Source organism: Accipiter gentilis, chromosome Z, assembly GCF_929443795.1.
Source record: "Accipiter gentilis chromosome Z, bAccGen1.1, whole genome shotgun sequence".
NCBI classification, from domain to species: domain Eukaryota; kingdom Metazoa; phylum Chordata; class Aves; order Accipitriformes; family Accipitridae; genus Astur; species Astur gentilis.
In genome coordinates this window covers 19,052,769-19,073,132 of record NC_064919.1, presented here as the reverse complement: position 1 = coordinate 19,073,132, position 20,364 = coordinate 19,052,769, and the positions used below count along the sequence as shown (strand labels likewise).

General features: G+C 39.6%; 1 protein-coding gene across 12 annotated transcripts in view; it reads right to left on the bottom strand.

The window, feature by feature from the left end:
- Positions 1-20,364, bottom strand: part of COMMD10 (COMM domain containing 10) — a 137,600-nt gene that overhangs the window by 95,364 nt on the left and 21,872 nt on the right. For 10 of the 12 annotated variants that reach the window (XR_007505065.1, XR_007505064.1, XR_007505066.1 and 7 more), the window contains exon 5: positions 11,059-11,169. Coding sequence is in view for 8 of the 12 variants with exons in the window: in XM_049794926.1 (XP_049650883.1) it covers positions 11,059-11,169 (111 nt within the window). In the remaining 4 variants the exon portion in view is untranslated. The other 2 variants (XM_049794928.1, XM_049794930.1) reach the window with 2 other exon arrangements.

Sequence of the window (20,364 nt, the reverse complement as noted above, 5' to 3'; positions counted from 1 at the left end):
CAACAAGACATGTGACAGGTTTTGTACAATGACAACAGAGAGGGGGGAAACATGACTGGGTACAGGATGCACAGCCCCGAAGTGGTCCCATTGTAAGGGACCTGACCCTGGCAAGATGCAAATGCTCTGACACAGATCAGCTTCTCTCCTTTGGGCTGCACTGTGAAAATATTGCAATAGAATCTGTAATTTCCTAATCTAAATTAAAGTTTCCCATGTGATGGCCTCACTTTTTAGCATTACAAAAGAAACACCGTGTTCAAATGTTTCAAACAGTTCATTTTTTCATTTCTGTGGCTAGCTCTACTCTTGAAAGGATTACAGAGAAAGTCTGAAAGGAAAATACTGCCAAGCACTCATATTTTGAAGCAGAATCACACAATTGATCAACTTCATACTTAGAAGAGTACTTATGGCACTGTAGAGTTAAAGCCCCTGTAAATTTACCAAAACCATCCCTCTGCCCTCAGACACTCAGCAGTGCTTCTTCAGGAAGAAAGGTAAACTGTCCCATTACATAAATTTAAGGGATATCACCCAGTCTCTCAAGTCCTGTGCAGCTACTTTGACTGGAAGCCTCTACCCTCACTCAACCAATACCTCTGTCCCTTCCAGTGCAGCAGATGGAGTTATGACCGCTGCAGTCAAGATGCTGAAAGGAAAGTAGGCAGCTGTTCCCAGAGCAGCTCCCTGGCTTGCTCTCTCCCAGGATGGGGATCTCGCTGTTACCTCTCTAACAGGTCAGCACACAATTCAGCAGCAGGAGATGGCTCATCTGAAGCTCCCCACTCCAGCAGTGGGCTTCTGACTCTCAAGGTGGTGCTGATCTTCCTCCATGCAAGCATACTAGCTACTCAAACACAGCTCTGTGTGCCCATTCCAGAGCACATCAGCTGGTAAGGGAGTTGAAAAGTTTGTTGGAGAGGACAAAACAAATTAGAAATGAATTTTTTAAAAAATTCTGAGGTTTGACATGCAAGAAGTTAAAGAACAATGAACGTTAACTTTGCTAAATATTCCCAGATTTTAGAAGTTATTTAAATGTTGTGAATTACCTCCAAGATTTTAAATCCATTTGGCCCAAACTCCTTTTTTCACTCAGAGACTTAAAAAGGCAAAATCATACTTGTTAAACGTAATTTACTTTCAACTCTTCTGTCTATTATAAAGACAGACATCTTCAAGCATCTAAGGGCACTCGCACAGATTTTATAAGCATGTAATTACACTCGGGCTTGCAGTGAAATGCTTACAAATATGCAATGGACTTTTATAAGTTTATATATCAATTCCAGCCTGTATAAGACAGATATTATACACAACTTTAGTGTCAGAACTGCCTTAGAAATGCAAATGTCTTAACTGGATTTGATGTTGAAGCTGACCTTATTTTGTCAGGACACACATCGTAACTATGTAACTATAAATAGGCAAAAGAAAAAACTTTACAAATATAAGAACTGGAATAACTAGGTCTGCTGTAACTGAAGATCAGGCGACTGATTTGATACTGTAGGGAGAAGAAACAGAACTAGAGACTGATTAAAATTACTCGTTTGATGTGCAAAAAGATGTAAGACAGCAGAAGTTATTTAGGCAGCATGACACTCAGCAAGAAAACAAATACCCCAAATATTATGGTACTTTAAAAAAATGTTCATTTATATAACATTCTTATCAATTTTTCCTATTAAAACCTGCCCTACAGCAATAATCAAGCAAAATGGATTGAAAATACTACATTGTACAAATCGGAAATTAGCTACAGTGGACTTGTAGTCTATGAGATTTTTTTTATGAAGGTAACAAAGACTTATCACAGGAGAACAGCGAGATCAGTGTCTGACTTGGGTTAAAATATGTCAGCCTGCAGCTAGGCCTTTCACAAGCTGCACAGAGAATCAACATAAGTAAGACAGTAACAGGCTGAATGACTACTCCGTGCCTCGTATGTATACCTTCCTGCTTATCCTCCTTCCTCTTAGAGTATCTTTCATATAATTTAAACAGCAACATAATATCACAGTTTCCAAGCTAATCCATCCACTTAACTTTCAAAGGTGAAAAATCCATGTCTCGGGACAAAATAATCAAGTACATCTTAAAAAAGAAGTTGAGAAGTTTGTTCAGGTATGCTTTTTTGTGCACCATTAAAAGAAAAGGCAGGTGAAATATTGGGAAAAACAAGGAATAAACCTCCCGCCAGTGTTCCTGAACAGCTCAAGTTCAACAAAGTCAGTATCATTATTTCTTCTATGAAAAAAAATGGAATAAAAAGTTATACAAATTACTAAAGAACTGCTTAGGATGGACAGTAAGAACCCATTTCATTAGTATTTGTATTAGATTTGTTCTTCTGTTTCTCCACAGAATTTCCTTTCTTCTGCTTACAACACAAGAGTTCCATTTCTATCCATGCCCATCGCAGAGCCGTCTGAGCAGTGTTTCAGTAAACAGCATGTTTAACACAGGAATAGAAGGCAGAAAGTTTCCTGTATTTTCTGCCCATCCTGCCACAGCTGCAGAAGTACAATGCAGTGGTGAGAAAAGAAATACTAACCAACCACAGTAAGCCTGAAAAAAACCATGAAATTATGCAGAGAAAAGGTGGAGTACTGCAGTCAGTCTAGGCAGGTGTGGACACCATACTCTCTCTCTTCTTTTGGAGTGTCTCCAAAAAATGCCTTCTCTGGTGCAGCTACAAAAGTTAGAGGCATTTATAGGTAAGTTCACAACTTCCATTAAAACATTCTGTATATATTTAGATCTTACTTTTAACTCCCTCTTTTTTATATTTGCTTCTCTCCAACTAAAGATCTCATATTCAGAGAGTGCCTCCAACACAGTACGCACTACCAGAAGACAAGGCATTAAGAAGAGTGCATCCCTCCCATTCCAACTCAAGAAATGAACAGCAAAGCACAGTCTGCTCCTAAGCTACCACTACAGTAATGAGGAACAAGGCAACTGCTTCTGAAGTGTCAGTATAAATGAAAAACAGGCAGTAATCATGACTGTAGAAGACAATCCTACCTCTTCCAACAAGCTCTGAAGGTATCCTTTAGATGGGAACCAGCTACAGGAAAATAAAACACTGTTGGCTCTTAAAGATGTGAAGTATTTTGAAGTATGAGTCTACTGAGAAAAAACACATGGAAATTCCTCTTTTAAAATTCCACATCTCTCATAACTTTTCTCGTTTAGAAACCCTCAAAGGAAAAATAAAGGATTAATAGATAACAAAAACTTCCACAAGCAAGTCTCTCCAAGTTGCAACTGCTGAGCAATAACAAGTTCAACATTTTACAGATGGAAGAACTGAGAAGCATTTCCAATGTACAGACACATGTTTATAGGTAGATCTGCACAGCTTCCCCAACACCAAGGCTTTCCATATGCAGAAAGTTAATCTCCTACTTTTATAAAAAATATATTCCACCTCTTCTCTGCTTGCTACTAATTGTCAAATAATGCAAGAGACAACCACTCATACCTGATTTAAGCATTCATACCCAATTTAAATGCCATGAAATGCTACTCACTTGATATACTTATATCTAAAGGCCTTATGACCCTCTGAATTTTATACCTTATAACATTCAGCAGAAATTTTTATGTATCTCTACATAGAAGAATTATCTGGTTTTAAACATCCATGTTAGAAAGCTAACTTGGAGATTACACGTTGACTTCATCTGCCTCTGCCTCCAATTCTCAAAGGCAGCAGTCAACTTCGTTGTAATAGAGGACACATCCAAAAGAGCTATGTTGGTAAGACTGAGCCTTGCTGTTAGAGAAGGTTCAACTTTTATGTTCACCTCTCCCTAATCTCACCCATTTCTTACACCACCTTATCTTTCTACCTTAGAGTCAGGAAGAAACAGATATGGGAGAGATGCCAGTTTTTAACACATTTGTGAAGGGACCACAGAGCTTATTGCCTAAGTAAAAGCAGGGGGATTGGTACTGCCTGGAAGTACTGCAAAAGCATAGCAAAAGTACTGAAAAAAACCCCAGGGTTATTTTCTATTGCTACAGACAAATGAAGACAACAGTTCATTTGCTAAAGCACTGCATAGTTTATGAGAATAGCAGGCAGGAAAATATATAGATGCCTGAGAATTTGCAATGAATTCCATGAATGTTTTTTCTTCATCTGAAAAGACTGAAGAACCAAGCCTACAAAACTGGTTTGAAGCAAACAGGAAACAAATTTTGTAAGAAAAAAGGTGGCATACACAACTACATTAAATAAGGAAAACCTCACCAGATCTTTGTGTTTTTCAACTGCCCTCAAGGCCTTAAAGTTTAACTCTGCCTGGCAATTAAATGGGTCGCCAAGTCTAAACTTAACTTCTAAGTATTTCAGCTACTTTTCTTCTGCTTATTTGGACTGATAGTGGTAAATTTACATATTATGGACAATTCGATTTACTCCTGTACAACACCAAAGTTTCAGTACTAACTATAGGCTGAGGTTGCCCAAGGCTACAACCAACTGTACACAGTCAACTGGGACCATTCTCCTCTTTAATTCCATGACACAAAGACACATGTACAAAGTCATAAGTGTTTTAGCAGGAACAGAGCATGTGCAGAGGCTGTAGCCAGTTACAGGGTTTGTAAATTCATGTGTTACAGACTGTATTCATAAATTGTGTATATAGTGTCATGATTTTCTGACCGACTCTTACATATAGCCAGGTGAAACAAAAGAATTCTGTAAAGAGAGCACTGTAAAGAGATCCTCACTATAAGGTGGGTAATTAAATCATGTAAGATCACAAATGGAGCCAGATAATTAACTACACCCTGCAGTACAACTGCCTGAGGTGAGTGCATACTCCTGGAGTCACACCATCTGGTAAATGGTTTTTAAGTAAAATGTCAAACTACTCACAACTTACAGGACATGGGTTGCTCTGCCATCCATTTCTATGCTCGTAAGAAAACAAAAGCCCTCTCAGCATCTTGAAAGTTCTGGACTGCAAGCTTCATTTCTTCCTCTAATCAGATGGATTTAATCAGAGATAATAGATATGATAGATCCAAAACAGTCTAATGCAAGAATTGCTGTGCACTACAAGTCCAGAATTTCTGGCTCTCATGGTCGAGCAATGAAATTTCTGACAGCTTTCTGTAGCAATGTGACAGCCTGGAAGCAAATTACAAATTTCAAGCTCATTCTTCTGAGCTGCTCTGTAGTCATATGTTTGAGTTACAGCCTAACTGTGGTGACACTGCTCAATTTAGGGTTAAACACGATACACTGTCTTTTAAAGAGGACCACTACTCAATGGCTTCACTATGCAGGCCTCACTAGTTTGTGTAAACCATGCAGGCTTTGCTAAAGCTATGCCCTTGAAAGGGGAGCTAAAGACTGGTAAAAGGAAACATCCTGCCCCAGAAGGCACTGAAGGCTGGATAATTGGCCAAAGAAGCATGAACTAGGGGAAAATTAAAGGCATCAGGGGTAGATCACGACCACCGACTCAATTCAAGACCTAAAAGACTTACCACCACCATCTCCACCTTGAGCATCCGCTGTAGAATAAGAGAACACTGTACCTTTAATTCGGGGTGGGGAAAACCTTAGCCCAATAGAAATGGTGGCACATAAGCCACTGCCAATAATGATTTTGGGGAAGGACTTTGGAAACTAAGCAGGTGAATCTAAAACTGTATAAATTGCTTGTTTGTTTAACTGCAGGGTGTGCTAGCTTTGTGGAATTACCACCTTGCGCCCATTTTTGCGCAAATATGAAATAAACAATGTCTGTCCCAGGTGTGTGATTATTGGCTCGTTGCATGCTGGGTGATGAATCCACTTTTCAGGCAAAAGTTTCACACACTCAAGATTATGCAGTCATTCTTAATATAGCTCCTACAAATATGAGGACTTTTCTCAACATTCTGAAACCTGCTCTCAGGGAAGTTTCTGCTTCCTTAACAGCAGCAGTACTTACTAGATTTTAGTTCTCTGAACAAAATTGGTTTCATGATGTACCTTGCCAAAAGCAGCAAACTTGCTTCTATACCAAAGTTCAGAAAGACCTCAAACCAGGACTGTGCTTCTGAGACTACCCAGGCCTCCAATTACCTCCTCCAAATAGGAATGAAAAAACCTTTTCTCTCAATCTCATCCTGAAACATTTTTGCATTCACCCAAGGCGACTTACTTTTTGCAATTGCTAGAGACTTACAAATGTGCTTGACAAGAAAAATAAACTCAGCGCAAGAGCATACATTCAGCTTGTTTCTGTTCTGAGAAGGAAATAGGTGATATGCTCATGAGAACAGAAAGTGACAGAGAAGTAGCTGATGAATTCGAGAAGCAATTTACAATTGTTGAGTCTTTGCACCTCATCACAGTTCCTCCAGTATCATGTCTTTTAATTGTCCTCTTTGAGGCCCTATAGCTGCAAACTACTCCTCTATTTTGAAAAAAATGGCACCTAAATGCATCATCCTAAAAGCTGAGGACTGAGGAGGCAAATGAAGGGGTGCATCACTGTATAGATGCTCAACCATGCCACCTCCTCTCTGGAGTGGGAACATATCACTATCATCCACTAGTTCTCACTGTTATGCCACTCCACAAATAGAACTTCATTTCAGAAGGAAACAAAGGGCTAAACTGAGAGGGAAGGGAGAGCACAACCATATTTCCTTAAATATCCATCCAAGTGCATGTCCTGCATGCCATACGGGCTGCACAGAATCTACAGCCTGAATTGAGTGATTGATCTAGCCCTGGCTAGAAGAAAAGCTTTGTTTCTCTTCTAGTCGGCTTTGCTGTTAAAGCTGTGGAAAGTATTCATAATGGCAAACTCAGAAAGCAGAATGGCATTCTTATTGAAGTAAACAGAGAAAAATACCTAAGGTCTAGATTTGTTCGCAGTCCAGAGATGTATAGAAAGTCTGTAAAAACCAGCAGTAAAAAACAGAGAGCCATGTCCTGTTATTTTAACAAGTAAAAAATAATCATTTAAGATTTCCAGGCTTCTATTTATTCTGTAGAATGATGAATATGTATTACAATCTCAGCTTCAAATGCAGTCAGACCCCATTTTGATTTTGAACAAACGGTTGCAGAAAAAAATAGTTTAATATATTTCCATTGTTATATTGCGCTTTTAAGCATCTAGAAATTAGGGCAAATGAATTAAAAGGAAATAAAATTAAATTAGTAGAGTAACATTTTAATATTATCTGTCTTTTGTCAAAAGCATTACATTAGCAGGCTTAACAAACCAGCACATTTATCAGTTATTCTTTGTCTTGTGTTGGCAGACAAAATCCTGTAACAAAATTCTTCAAATACATTTATAAAGAAGGAACAAAATAAACAAAGTATTGAATTCTCACAAAGAATCTATACACAGCATTCACACTGAAAAAAGAAGAGCTCCCCCAAGAAGTCCTTAATGGTTAAGAATGAAATCGTAGATGAAATAAAGAGAAGGAAAAACAAGAAAAAAGCAAAGTCTTCCATAGGACAAATTGTAATTAGATAACTGAATCTAATAAAACATGTGGAATGAATTTACAGAAAAAAATCGTAACTATCAAGAGACAGCACTGCACAAGAACAGTTTATTTATCCTAACAATTTTCAAGCATAAATGTTAACTACAGATCGTGTGTAAAAATACATAATAATAAATACCTTATATAGTAATGCACTTTACTGGATCTTCCTAGTGAAGAGGCATAGCAAAGACTCTTTAAGAACACACTCTTACTTCTCATATTCCTCTGCAGAAGAATATTCAGCATCAATAATGTGAAATTTCTGAAGCCCTCAGACCTTTTCTATGGCCATTACCACAACCTATTTTTTTTATATGGCTCCTATGGTTATAGAATATGATCACAGTTGTTTAGAAAGGTATGGACTAGGCAGCCTAAGGAATTACTGCGATTAACAGTGAGAAAGAATGTGCGAGTGTGTGCCTATGTGGATAAGTATCAAATAAATTACTGAAGGAAACAGATACTAAATAAACACAGCACGTTTTGGGATCAATCTTTCTTTGCAAATCAAAATCATAATTAGCAGCACAAATTATCAGGATTGTTAATTTGTGCTCCCTCTAATGGTTAATTCACCCTAGAGCCACAAAAATAATAAGTCTAAAGAATCCCCAGATTGCTGTGTTGCAACTCAACAGCCCAAAAAATCTGAAACCAAATTATATTATTGAAGAAAACCCTTATACACAGCTGGTATGTTACACATCAGTTCTAAATGTCACCTTAGCTCGTTAAAATGTCAGAATAGAAGCAAAAGGATCTTGCAGTTCAAAAAGATGTTTTCTATCATACCAGCTTGTTTTGTGTGCCTAGTTGATAGAAATTCCACTTCCCTCAGATTTAAAAATGCAATTAAACATTTCAAATTCTGAATCATTCTAAGAAGTCACTGTTAATTGGATTTTTAATTGAAAGCTCCTTTTTTCTCCTCCTCATACAAAACACAAGCAGCAACCAAGCTGCAAAGCAGCCTAGATCACAGGACAACTTGGGCTGGAAGGCATGGTTTGGCAGCCCACCTGATCCCCACCCTGCTCACAGCAGGGCTAACTCCATGCTTAGTTAGGATACTCAGGGACTTGCCCCGTTGGCTCCTGTCAAGGCTGGCAACTCTGCAACCTCTCCAGGTAACTCATTCCTGTACTTAATCACCCCCCATGGTGAAAAACTTTTCATGGCATATGCAAAATATTTGTTTAGATTGAAATCAAGCATAATTCAAAGTCTAAGTATAAGCAAACAGCAAATTTGTAACAAAACCCAGGAAAAACCAGTTTACCAAAAATCATGTCATCTGATCACAATTACTCCTAGTCACAAGCAGCATTATTTATTGGGCAATGCAAATGTCACCAGCAGCTTGAATCACCTGAAAGAATCAAAGGCCACCTTACTTTTGAATTTTCATGGTATAATACCTATGGGACTCTGTATTTCATCTGAAGCTGACAGAATATACTCTATAAATATTTATAGAGCATATAGCAGATTATCTGACTTTATTTCACGAAACACCAATAACATTTATATATCCACAGGTTTTCTGATCACCTCTCCTGAAGAGATAATTTAAATACTAATTTTCAATGTCTGCTTCCGACAAAGAACTGTTTAAATGATCTTTAAGTGGAGTGAGCTCTAGTAAACACTAATGTACTAGTACAATTACTTTTAGTTAGCAAAAGCAGAAATAACGGCCAATTTCATTTACCTTGCTCAGTATGGGGTTTTTTTTAATTAACAGGCTTTAGTTTTGCAGATGAGCAAGACAAACTTCTATTGTTATATACAGATTCGAAGTGTAAACACTTAACACTCCTCACATCATCAAAATTGATTCTGAGTAAGATCTCAAAAAAGCATTCAGTGCCAGTGTGACAAAGAGCACTACTGCCCCCTAATGAGACAGCCCGCAAAAGCTCCTCTGCAATAGCGTTTTGTGCCTTTCCTGAAAAAATGCAAGTTATAGCCATGAATTATTAAGAAAAAAAAAAGTTTTGTGAGAAATGAAGACAATAATTAAGAACATATATTCTATATTCATACCAAATTTCTGCGCAAAAGACACTCACACATAAATTTGGGGAGGAAAAAAATAAGCATCTAGTGTCTAGGATTTTCAGGCAACTTAGTGCAGAAAGAGATCATGAAGATGCAAAACACTGCACAAAAATTATGTTCCAACGTTTTTGTCAGTATATAAGCAGATATTATCCAGTCTTAACCTTATTCTATACTAGGATGGAATCTCTCAGCAAAAAAACCCTGTAGTTATTTTCACACCAACACAGATTTTTAGTGTCTGTAGAGTGAGAGCATCAGTATGTTTTTCTTGTTGCACTGTTCTATCTAAATGCCAGTTACAAGTCTATTCTAGGCTTGTAATTACTGCAAAATAATTCTGATCTTGTGGGTAATTATACCCACAAAAAGAAATAGAGAGGAAAATAAAAAAAATCCACTTGCTGAATTTTGTTTGTAAAGGAAACAGACAAACTTTGTGTGTCATGTGAAAGTGACATTTTTTCCTCATTTTTTTAAAAATTGTTTTGCCACAGAATTGAATTTGTATGCAGTACTGCCTAGTGCAGCTTGGACATATTGTCTGGTTCCTGTATTTGCATTTCAAAAATACAGATTGCAGTGAACTGCTGAAAAAAATACAACTGCTGCAAGTCCTGGTGAGGACCTTACAAACGTAAGCTGTATATTCTCTTTTATTCTAACATAAATTGGAAATTCCACTCACACTAGTAAAATTACTGTGAGTTAAATGCAATGCTAAAGCAGAACTGAGTTCCGATTTTTCCCCTCAAATATTTTATACTGACTTTTTCATGGATAAACACTGACAGACACCACAGCAGTAAAGACTCTAATTTCTGTTAGCAAGATAAGGTTAAAAGCAAATCATTTGTTTAATTTAAAACATGCTAGCTAACAAAAGATACAGATATTATGAATAAAAAATTACATTCATTAGTGGGTTTTGACACTGAAACACCACCAGTCACTAAAATCCTTGAACTTAAGACTTTACCTTAAAAATTCTAAATATTGGGTTTCTGTGGCTTCACATACTACGTCATCATTCATATAAATACATCATTAGCACTGAAAGGTTGCAAGTGATGAGTAGTATCTTACATAACCACAGAGGTAGTTATGGTAGAGGGCTGCAGGCTACTAGGCATTAAAGGTATAAGTACCACCAATCACGTGCTATATGATAAAAATAAATTATCTACAAAGATATTTGAGAGACCTAAAATAACCATATTCCATTATATTCCTCTATTACGTTACAGCCCAAAGAGCTGGTAACATACCGTTCAGCTCTCAGTTCACCTAATATGTATGCTATTACAATTCCAAATGCTTACTACAGTTTTACGAAATATAATTTTATGAAAACACTGGCGAGACTAACAATGATCAAGAGTTCCAACGGATGCCTCAGAACTTTGAACACAAGGCCATCACCACAACTCATTCCAACTCTGCCAGGCATGTATTTCTTACCTTTGAATCTTCGTCGCTCACTCCCAGCTCTAGCACAGCTTGAGGAGACTTCAGCTTCGCTTGCATGGACTCTGCCATTTGAAGATTAAGCTGCCATCCAATTGTTTCGAGCTATAAAACACAAATTTAGATTACAATCAGATGGTACAGAAGCACTCAGGTCAACTTTCAATACTGTGAACAGCCTGTGTCAGTGAACACGATGTCAGGCTCTATAAATGTTAAGCATTTTTATATAATACACATTCTGCAAATTCTCCTGGACTCCAAGACAGATTTGCTTCTCCCTCTTGCCAAATTTATCAGTTCAAACTGCCTGTGACCACCCAAAATAAAGCTACTTCATATGCCTCAGGTCTGCTGGAACCAATCCATAAAATACAACCAAGGGTCCAAAATAAGGTAGTTTCCCCCTCCTTGTGGAAGTTTATCAGCAAAGCTGTGGATTCAATTTTATTTTGTATTTATTTTTCTTTTAAGAAAAAAAAATACCAATAAATAGTAAACCAGCTAAAAATGGTAATTTCTTAATCAACAGATCTATTCATGGGTGTTCTACCGTATACAGATGTTAATGACAAAAATAATTCTGTGCTGCTTTATAAATTGTTATTACTGAAAAGCCAAAAACCAGCTAAGCATGTGAGCAACAGAATTTTTAATAGAAAGTTACAACAAAAAAATTTCAAATTGCTTTTTAATCGTTAATCTAAAATGATATTCAAACATTAACAAGCTACACCTCACGCACAAATGAAGTACGCAAGAACAGAACTACAAGTCTTTCATGAAATAACCTACCTCACTTTCTTGAATAAAGAAAAGTCAAATTATAAAGTCTTACCATCTGGCAAGTTAATTTGCATACAAGTTCTTTTTAATCTAGTGTCTCCCCTCTGTTAGTAAATATTGTGGCTGACTTGGTAAAAGTGAAAGCGTGCCACATCTCAGTTAATCTCTTACCAGTCCAACAATTCAGCTAAAATCATCAATAGCACAAAGTCATCCCACAGGCGCTGTACTGTGAACAGCAAAGAAGCCAATACATACCCTGCCTCCTACAGCGACAGTAATCTCTAGATGAAAGATAGGAGAGAAAGTGAGTGGCAGAAACATCTTCCATGGGCACAGCTCAAAGACAGAACTTTCAAAATTTATTGCAGCTATACCATTTACATTTACATGTTAGTGTATGTTATACTGCATTTCTTTGTATATTGCATCAATATAATACCAATTATGCAACAAACACTGAAAGCCATAGGACTAGGCATACCAAAAAAAAAATTACATATCATGACCTATTAACCACCACTGCCAGTCCACGATGGTTAGGGAGTTTAGCCAAGGCCAAACAAAATTAACAGAAGGACACAGTCAGTCTCAGACTGACTTTGTATACAGCTATAGGAACAAGACAGGAGGAAGAACTTCAGCCGGTCAGCCTGCAGTCTGTCAGCCACTCTGCAATAAAAAGCCCCTATTCAGGCTTCATTCTGAGGTGAAAATAAGGAAGTTTACACATTAAATCAATAAAAGCATGCATACGACACAAACAGACACAGCTGAAATGCTGTAAATCTGGTCTAGCTTATTTTGTGGTAGGCATACCTTTAGTTCCAGTATGCCCACAGCCTATGAACTAAAGATGCTTTAAAAGACAAGTTTTATAAATTCTAAAAGCAGATTAATTTTTAATCTTAATTCTCTGTATTGATTTCCTCTAACCTGATTACATCTTGGTTGATGAAAATAACAGGGTATTGCCCATCCAACCCAGAAGAACAACACAATCCAAAGTGGATTCTGTGGACGTGCTGATGTGAATCACACTAATGGACAAGTCTGCTAGGCCCCTGTGGTGGCCAGTATCTGGAATCTTCCAGCAAATTATACCAGAATGACACAGCTGGAAAACATTTTTCTCTCCACAAACTTCAATAAAATTAAGTAAAGAAATTACCTCTGGTTCTCTCAGGAGCACAAAGGTCTTAGCGTCTTGCCTTATTCTAGGTTTTAGATCAAGAAAGAAGTTCAGTTCAGTTGAAGAACCCTATCAAAATTGATAATGGTCAACAGAGAAGGACCCAAATGCTGACTTAGAGGTTAGTGGTGGGAGCAGCCTGAAGCAGACAACAGGGAACAGTACCACCTATTTTGATAAAACACCTAACCACTGAGGTCAGAGACAGTGCACAAGCTCTGGAATGCAATGGCTCTTCATACTGCAGTCACTAAGGTTTAAGCCCCATACTCCTCTATTTAGAAAGGACTTTCAGTTACTTAAACAGTTTATTATAGTAGTATGGAAACCAAGCCTTAGACTAGCAGCTTATACAGGATTATAAAACAATGCCACTAGAGACAAGAACAATATCCTAGGAAGCCTGACTTTTAAGACTTTTCTAAAGCTGTTAAACAGTGTACTGTATGTAGCATGAAAAACAAACCATCAAAAGTAAAGAAATTAAAATTTATGTCTTCTATTTCACTTCTAATACACATCTATCCAGGAATATTGTAGAGGGCTCAGAACAAGTACAATATATGTGGCAGCACAGTGGCCTGAGTTTATAGCTGAACAGCAGCCATAACTCTTTTTTTATATTGCTTTACCTTAAAATTACTTTGTTTTCCTATACGATTCATGTGTCTTTTCTGTTTTAAATACAGTTGTATGAGAACAAGTTTTGATTAACAAATAGTACACTGCCTAAGGCTTCAAAATGGTCTGGCTATGTATTTTCTTGAAAGAAAAATGTAACATGTATTTGGCCATGGTCATGTTTACTTAGAAGACATTCAACATCCTGAAATATCAATTAACCTTTTGAGAGTGGTGACATGTTTCTGCATGGCATTTGTGTCAAGGCACAGTATTTGGTAGCCATGAAGTGGTACATATTTTAGGGCCAATTTTTTTCAAAAATGAAAGGACTACAAAATTATTTTCACTTCTGATATAAAACTTGTTACAGAAAACAGAATGTTGGGAGAGACTATATGATGCCAGAATCTGCAATAAATTACCTGAAAAGCATTTACTGTGGAGGAGGGGGAAGTATTTCTCCATAACTAGCATGAAAATAAAGCCATGGTTTTAGTTACTATAGACCGTTACCTTCTTTTTACAATTTCTTCTCAGCAGTTTAGAAATGTACAACCTTGTCACTGCAACAGTACCTTGTCACTGCAACAACAAACACCATTGAAAATGTACTATTTAGCACTGTAAGTTCTCACTAGTATCTCTGGCACTTACTTAACCTCAGGGTTATGTATACAACAGGTGCAAGCTGGAAAACAAGGTAAGGAAAAAACATAGATACTAAATAAAGCCAACAGTAAGCACGTATGAAAATGTTCCAGATCTGCTCCATGAACGCTACAGCAAATGATTCAGGGCAACAAAGATATGAGGAAGCTTTCAACAACCACTGTAATCTTCAGTTCCCATGTCTATTTTGTTCCACTCAGGCTGCTGTATGGGACACCTTGACAGCCAGGACTAACAGGCATGGAAGGACCTATGTACTTCTTTCTCCCTTCCAGCACTCACTCAGTATTAGCTGTAGAAATGATAAAGTGTTATACCTGCTAAACCAGCTCTGTATCCCCTACAATCATAGTGCTTCTCAGTGGCAACCCACGCCTGTCCCAGGTGCAGATCCACACTAGAGAGCTGCCAGTTCCCCTAATATGAAGGGACCTGACCCTTCACCTTTAGATCACTAACAACTTTACAAGACTTTGCTCTATCTGTGATGAAGTCTATGATACCCACAGTCACTTTTCTCCAGTGTAAAACATGGGAGCTTCTGACTCATGCCCACTGTCTTGTCTACCGGACTGCTTTCCATACTAGAGTGTAGTATTTTACATATTAGAACAAGATCTTCAGCAATCCTACTATGGTAAAATGCTTGGGTGAAAGGCATCCTCTGCAAAAAGCCCATGTGCACTAAATGTCATCAGCTTTCACAGCTTATCCAATACAAACATAAAGGACTATCTCCAACCAAATAAAGGATTTCACACAGCCAAAATTAACATCCACAGAATACACCATTTCCCTCATCACTTACAGCCCATTATGTTTTTACATACTATTGTCTCTTTCTCACGTATTTTCACATTTGACTGCCCATAAACATTTCTACAAATTAAACCAAAACTGAGAAGAAATTCAAGAAATCAGATAAAGATGACAAGTTTCTATATTAGTTGTCAAAAAAATCAAAATAATTCTCCTTTGTCAACTACATAAAGATATTTATTTTATACTCTTTAATGAGAAATCAAATAAATGTTCTTTTGCAAAAAAAAATCAGGCTAAAAAACATCAAGGAGAAAACAATCTTAGTTATACAAGAGCCAGTCTATCAGACTCAAAAACAAAGGACTACAACTTTGAGAAAGAAGGCAGACTGGATGTCCAGAACAGGAATGTTGAAGGGCTCCAACCTGAGGACCAAGAACAGAGCCAAAGTGACTAAGAAACTCACACTGGAAAAAATGTTGGCAAGGACTTTGATTTGAGAAAAGAAAAAAAAGTGGGAATATTGTTAAAAAGGGTAAACTAGAAGTGGAAACAGAATTTCAAAAAATACATAAGCACCTAAAATGTCTTCCCTAATATTTCCACCTTCAGCCATTCAAAACTTCTGGAGCAGGGTCCAGCATTTTTAGGGAAGGCGAGGGTAAAAGGGGTTTAAATGCTCAGTCAGTACCAGAGCAGGGAAAGGGGATATTTTCTGATTTTGGACTTGAGTGATATACTGAGATCACATCTCCTGTCTGTCTCTACACCCATGAAGACTCGAAGCTTGTTTTAATTTTAAATGGAAAACTGGAATTTTCATATAAATTACCCACTTCTAGAAGGTGAAGCTTTCAGAAGGCCATGTAATACCATAACGAATCATTACAGAAACTATACAAAATCAGTATTACTGCCCTCAGGACTCGCCGATGTGGCACAGCTTACTTCTTACCACAAGGCAGGCAAGATGCCGTTAATACCATGCAAACCACTATTTCTCCTCCATGGGTAATCCATGATTTGGCATCTATTTGTCCCTTAGAAAGTGCTGTAAGCACTGACCTCGGAGAAGGTAGGAGTTACAGTGAGTAAACTGAACCTGGAAGACTTACAATATGGAAACACTGCTTGGACACAGAAAATCAACATGACTGAGGTTTTTATAACCACCAGACATTAACACAGTTATGAAATAGCTGATGACATGACTTTGCAGCTCAAATTTAACGTATTATGAAGACCTAATTATTTCACTCAGATTCTTGCACTCCATCCTCTCGGGAAGATTTGCTGCTTTCAGAACACCTCACTTTCCCTAAATAGAATAAATATGATGTTCTTCACTTCTGTGTAATACTAAAACATAAAATCATAATCTTCAATTAATGAGAGAATAATTATATTCAGAGCACATACACGATTCAGAACATGTGGGCAAATGCACTTAAACAGTATTATAGGTTAAGTATGATTTAACAAGCCCCTATAGATAAATTGGCTACAGGAAAGATTATGAAGATCCTGGCATATCCCTTATGTCCTGGGTTCAGCTGGGATAGAGTTAATTTTTACAGGAACCTGGGAGGTGGGGGCATAGCCAGGGCAGCTGACCTGAACTAGCCAAGGAGCTATTCCATACCATGGGACATCCTGCCCAGTATATAAATGGGGAGCGGGCCAGGGGGTGCTCTCTGTTTTCGGTGGGGGAAGTGGCGGAGCGTCGGGTCCCGGGTGGTGAGCAGTGGCACTGTGCATCACTCTTTTTGTATACTTTTTTTCTCATTAGTGCCGTTGTTGTTGTAGTAATCTCTTTGTGTTTGTCCCAGTAAACTGCCTTTATCTCAACCCTCGAGGTTCCAGTTTCTTTTTCTTTTTTCTCTCCTCCGTCTCCTCCCCATCCCACCGGAGGGGCGCGGAGGAGTGAGCGAGCGGCTGCGTGGTCCTTTGTTACCGGCCGGGCTGAAACCACGACAGTCCTTTTTGGCGCCCAACGTGGGGCAGAAGGGTTGAGATAACGACAGATCTGGCCAGAGCGTGTTGAAACAAATTTGCCAAACGCATTTCTTAGATAAATAGATGTTAGTCACAATGTTGTTTCATTTGTTTACATGGTGGCGTTTTGTAAGCTCTTATATGCTCTATGTATTGCCTGTAGTTGCGTATCTCATCTCTGGGAGAGTGATTGGATTATCATTTTGCTGTACTGGGCAATGTCGACTTATGAAATGATTACATCACTGGTCATGAGGTTAAGCTGGTATCTGTATGAGGCAGTGATAACATTTCCATACTTTGGGCGCTTTCTGTCGGATTTTATTGGTAATTACACCCAATCCATGGGGAAATTAGGGGGGGATACCTCCCCCCGTCCGTTCACCTCCCTTTTCTCCTTCCGACTAATTACAACAGCTTTTGAGAATTTTGAATATCCTTGGGATGCGCAAGCCAGTGTGCTGTTAGTGCTATGCCTCCTGAATATGTTTCAGGTCTTCTTTAGGGCTACAAAAAGGCTCTTTAAGAGTACCACTCAGAGATCTCCCCCAAAGCTGCATACTCATGGGTGGCACGGCATGTGGGAGCATATGGGCAAGTATCTAGAGAACTTCTCACCACCAGTGACTTGGAAGTTCACTCCTGAACAACTACAGAACCCTTATGAAGTGACAGAATATTTGAAAGAAAAATGCTGTGGCTATTCCAAAGACATACAACTCGCCTCACTGTGCTGGGCCCTGGCCAGTATCTACCAAACACTGCTTGATACTAGGCAGCACCCTCAGGGAGAAAAGATGGAAAACAGAACAACAGACACCGTGGCTACCCCAACCCCGACAACAGACACTGTGGCTGCCCCTACCCCGAAAACAAGCACCGTGGCTGCCTCTACCCTGACAACAGGTACCGTGACTACCCCTACCCTGGTGACGGACACTTCAGCTAAACCAGAGAACCAGCCTGTGCAAGTATCAGTCGCCCCTGTACAGAAAAAGAAACACACAAAGAAATCGGTTCACTTAGCGAGAGATGAAGATGAACCAGGGTCATCGCGAGAACAGGAGGTAGAGGCAGAACCTGAAATAATTGCCCGATCTCTATCCATGAGTGAGTTGCGTGACATGCGAAAAGATTTTAGCCGCCACCCAGGTGAGCACATTGTTACCTGGCTGCTCTGATGCTGGGATAGTGGGGCTAGTAGTGTGGAATTAGAGGGTAAGGAAGCCAAGCAGTTGGGATCTCTGTCTAGGGAAGGAGGCATCGACAAGGCAATTGGGAGAAAAACACAAGTCCTCAGCCTCTGGAGGCGACTTCTGTTAGGTGTAAAGGAAAGATACCCCTTCAGGGATAAAGTTACATGTCACCAAGGCAAGTGGACCACCATGGAGAGAGGTATCCAGTACCTGAGAGAATTAGCCGTGCTGGAGGTGATTTACAATGATCCAGAAAATGTGCAGTCACCCACAGATCCAGATGAAGTCCAATGCACACAACCCATGTGGCGGAAGTTTCTACAAAGTGCACCACCAACCTATGCCAACTCATTGGCAGTAATGTCCTGGAGAGAAGGCTATGGACAAACGGTGGATGAATTGGCTGTCCAACTCCAGCAATACGAAGGGAGTCTCTCTTCCTCCCTACGGACCTGTGTCTCAGCTGTAGAGGAGTTGTCCCGAGAGTTCCAGCAATTCAAAGTGGATCCGTCCTCCTCCTCACCTGTACAGGCCCGCATCGCAGTTATTGGGAGTAAGCGTTCCTCTGCCCAAGAGAGAGGAGAGAGAAAGTACACACGACAGGCTAACCTGTGGTTTTACCTGCGTGACCATGGAGAGGACATGAGGAAGTGGGATGGAAAACCCACTTCAGTCTTGGATACACAGGTACAGGAGTTGCGAGAAAAAGCAACCAGAAAAGAGAATTCTTCTTGGAAAACTGCTGCTCCAGTTTCCTGTGAGCAGTCCCCCAGACGCAGTAGATGGGCTGATCTCATTTCTGATCCCCTTGAAGGGACTTCTGATTTACATGTGCAGAAAGTGAGTAACGGATATTCTAACCAGGATTAGAGGGGCCCTGCCTCCAGCCAGGTGGAGGAGAGGGACAACTGAGTCTACTGGACAGTGTGGATTCGATGGCCTGGCACATCAGACCCACAGGAATATAAGGCTCTAGTGGACACTGGTGCACAATGTACCCTAAGGGTGTTATAAAGGGGCAGAACCCATCTGTATCTCTGGTGTGACAGGGGGATCCCAAGAGCTAACCGTATTGGAAGCTGAAATGAGTCTAACCGGGAATGAGTGCCATAAACACCCCATTGCGACTGGCCCAGAGGCCCCGTGCATCCTTGGTATAGATTATCTCAGGAGGGGGTATTTCAAGGACCCAAAAGGGTACCGTTGGGCCTTTGGTATAGCTGCATTGGAGACGGAGGAGATTGAACAGCTGTCTACCCTGCCGGGTCTCTCCCAAGACCCTTCGGTTGTGGGGTTGCTGAAGGTTGAAGAACAACAGGTGCCAATTGCTACCATGACGGTGCACCGGCGACAATATCGCACCAACCGAGACTCCCTGATCCCAATCCATAAGCTGATTTGCCAACTGGAGAGCCAAGGAGTGATCAGCAAGACTCATTCACCTTTTAATAGTCCCATATGGCCCGTGCAGAAATCCAATGGGGAATGGCGACTAACAGTAGATTATCGTGGGCTGAATGAAGTCACGCCACCGCTGAGCGCTGCTGTGCCAGATATGTTAGAGCTTCAATATGAACTGGAATCAAAGGCAGCTAAGTGGTATGCCACAATTGACATTGCTAATGCATTTTTCTCCATTCCTTTGGCAGCGGAGTGCAGGCCTCAGTTTGCTTTCACTTGGAGGGGCGTCCAGTACACCTGGAATCGACTGCCCCAGGGGTGGAAACACAGCCCCACCATTTGTCATGGACTGATCCAGGCTGCACTGGAAAAAGGTGAAGCTCCAGAGCACCTGCAATATATTGATGACATCATCGTATGGGGCAACACAGCAGAAGAAGTTTTTGAGAAAGGGAAGAAAATAATCCAAATCCTTTTGAAGGCTGGTTTTGCCATAAAAGAAAGTAAGGTCAAGGGACCTGCGCAGGAGATCCAGTTCTTAGGAGTAAAATGGCAAGATGGGTGTCATCAGATCCCTGTGGACGTCATCAACAAAATAGCAGCTATGTCCTCACCGACTAATAAAAAGGAAACACAGGCTTTCTTAGGTGTTGTGGGTTTTTGGAGAATGCATAT